At 52.8% G+C, this 1,247-nt stretch overlaps 1 protein-coding gene across 1 annotated transcript; it reads right to left on the bottom strand.

Moving 5' to 3' along the window:
* Positions 1-13: 13 nt before the first annotated feature.
* Positions 14-759, bottom strand: BO97DRAFT_430179 (uncharacterized protein; the record flags this gene model as incomplete). Its single annotated transcript, XM_025697424.1, has 2 exons — positions 14-512; positions 575-759. Coding segments are annotated over 2 exons (684 nt in total), but the record flags the coding sequence as incomplete, so codon positions are not given.
* Positions 760-1,247: the final 488 nt, after the last annotated feature.

The following is a 1,247-nucleotide window of genomic DNA, read 5'->3' as shown; positions in this document are numbered from 1 at the left end:
TTTCAATCGTCACGCAGACATCATTCCAGATGTTGGTACTCAGCCGCGGAGGTTCTGCGCCAGCATCAACGGGCAGCGTCTCGCGCTTCGCTTTTGATGGAGCGATGCGGCAGTAAAAGTTCGTCTTGTTGCGACCATTGAAGTTAAAGGTCCAGTGGCAGCCGTTGGTGGATATCTTGATATGGTGATTCTGGCGGCTGAGTACGAGGGCAGCGAGCTTGAGACCCTCCCCGTGGCCTCCAGCCAGTCGACTGTCGTTGCCTTTCTTGGTGCTGTGACCGAGTTCGAGGCAGTCTTCATGTAGAGTGGTCCCTAGGGTGGCAAATTCGATCCTCCCGTGGATCACATTGAAACGGATGTAGCCCAGCACCGACGAATGACCAGCGGCAACGGAATCGCTTGCAGGGCAATTGACAACGTACGTGATCTCACTCTGGTCCCCAGTGATTGAGTGTTTCGGCTGGAAGTCCATTAGACTAATCTGGGGATGTATCTGTAGGATGGCATCCTTCCTATGATGATGGGTTAGCCCTCTCTATGCAGAGTACTACCCCACCTATAATGAAAGACACACCAGTTTTGGTATAGTTCACGCAGAGCATCTGGGACTTGCCAGTCGGATGCATAGCCGCGGGTGAGGCCGAGGGCAATGGTCCGTGGACCGGCAGGTGCAGCAAGGCCTGCCTCTTGGACAGTGTCGGAGAAATGATCCGGTAGGCCATTGCTGGGCCTAATTGGTTGAAGATGACTGGCCTCCATAGTGAGAGCACGCTTCGAGGTCGTTTGGGATGGGATATTGTATAGCTGTTTGATTGTTGTCGTCTGCTGGCTGATGGCAGTTCATGCGCCGCAGACGTCTTTTAAGATATCCTACGAGTTTGCGATGCGCTACAAAACTACAGATCGGTGCAGCCAGGAACAAAATAGACGGCCGGGAAAATCGAAGGACTGTCTCTATATGTCTGTATGTGATGATATTTCTCGTTGCACGTCTCCCTGTTCTGGTTCAGATGCTGGATACACCACGCCTACCTTTTCCCCCTTCTTGGCTTATGGTCGGGTTGGCTTGGTATGCTTGAACGCTTGCGCCAGACGGAATCGTCCATGAAAGTTGAGCATTTTGCAGACAGATCAAGAGGCCCGCTCATTTCGGCGGCCCTCTGCAGACCGGAAACGAGTACTCGTTTTAGTATGGGAGACAGGACAGCGTGATGCCAGCCTAGACTAACCGAAGTTGTCCACGAAAG

Source organism: Aspergillus homomorphus (genome assembly GCF_003184865.1).
Source record: "Aspergillus homomorphus CBS 101889 unplaced genomic scaffold BO97scaffold_132, whole genome shotgun sequence".
In the NCBI taxonomy this organism is placed as follows: Eukaryota; Fungi; Ascomycota; class Eurotiomycetes; order Eurotiales; family Aspergillaceae; genus Aspergillus; species Aspergillus homomorphus.
Note: the sequence above shows the minus strand (reverse complement) of the source record. Positions and strands in the feature narration are given on the sequence as shown.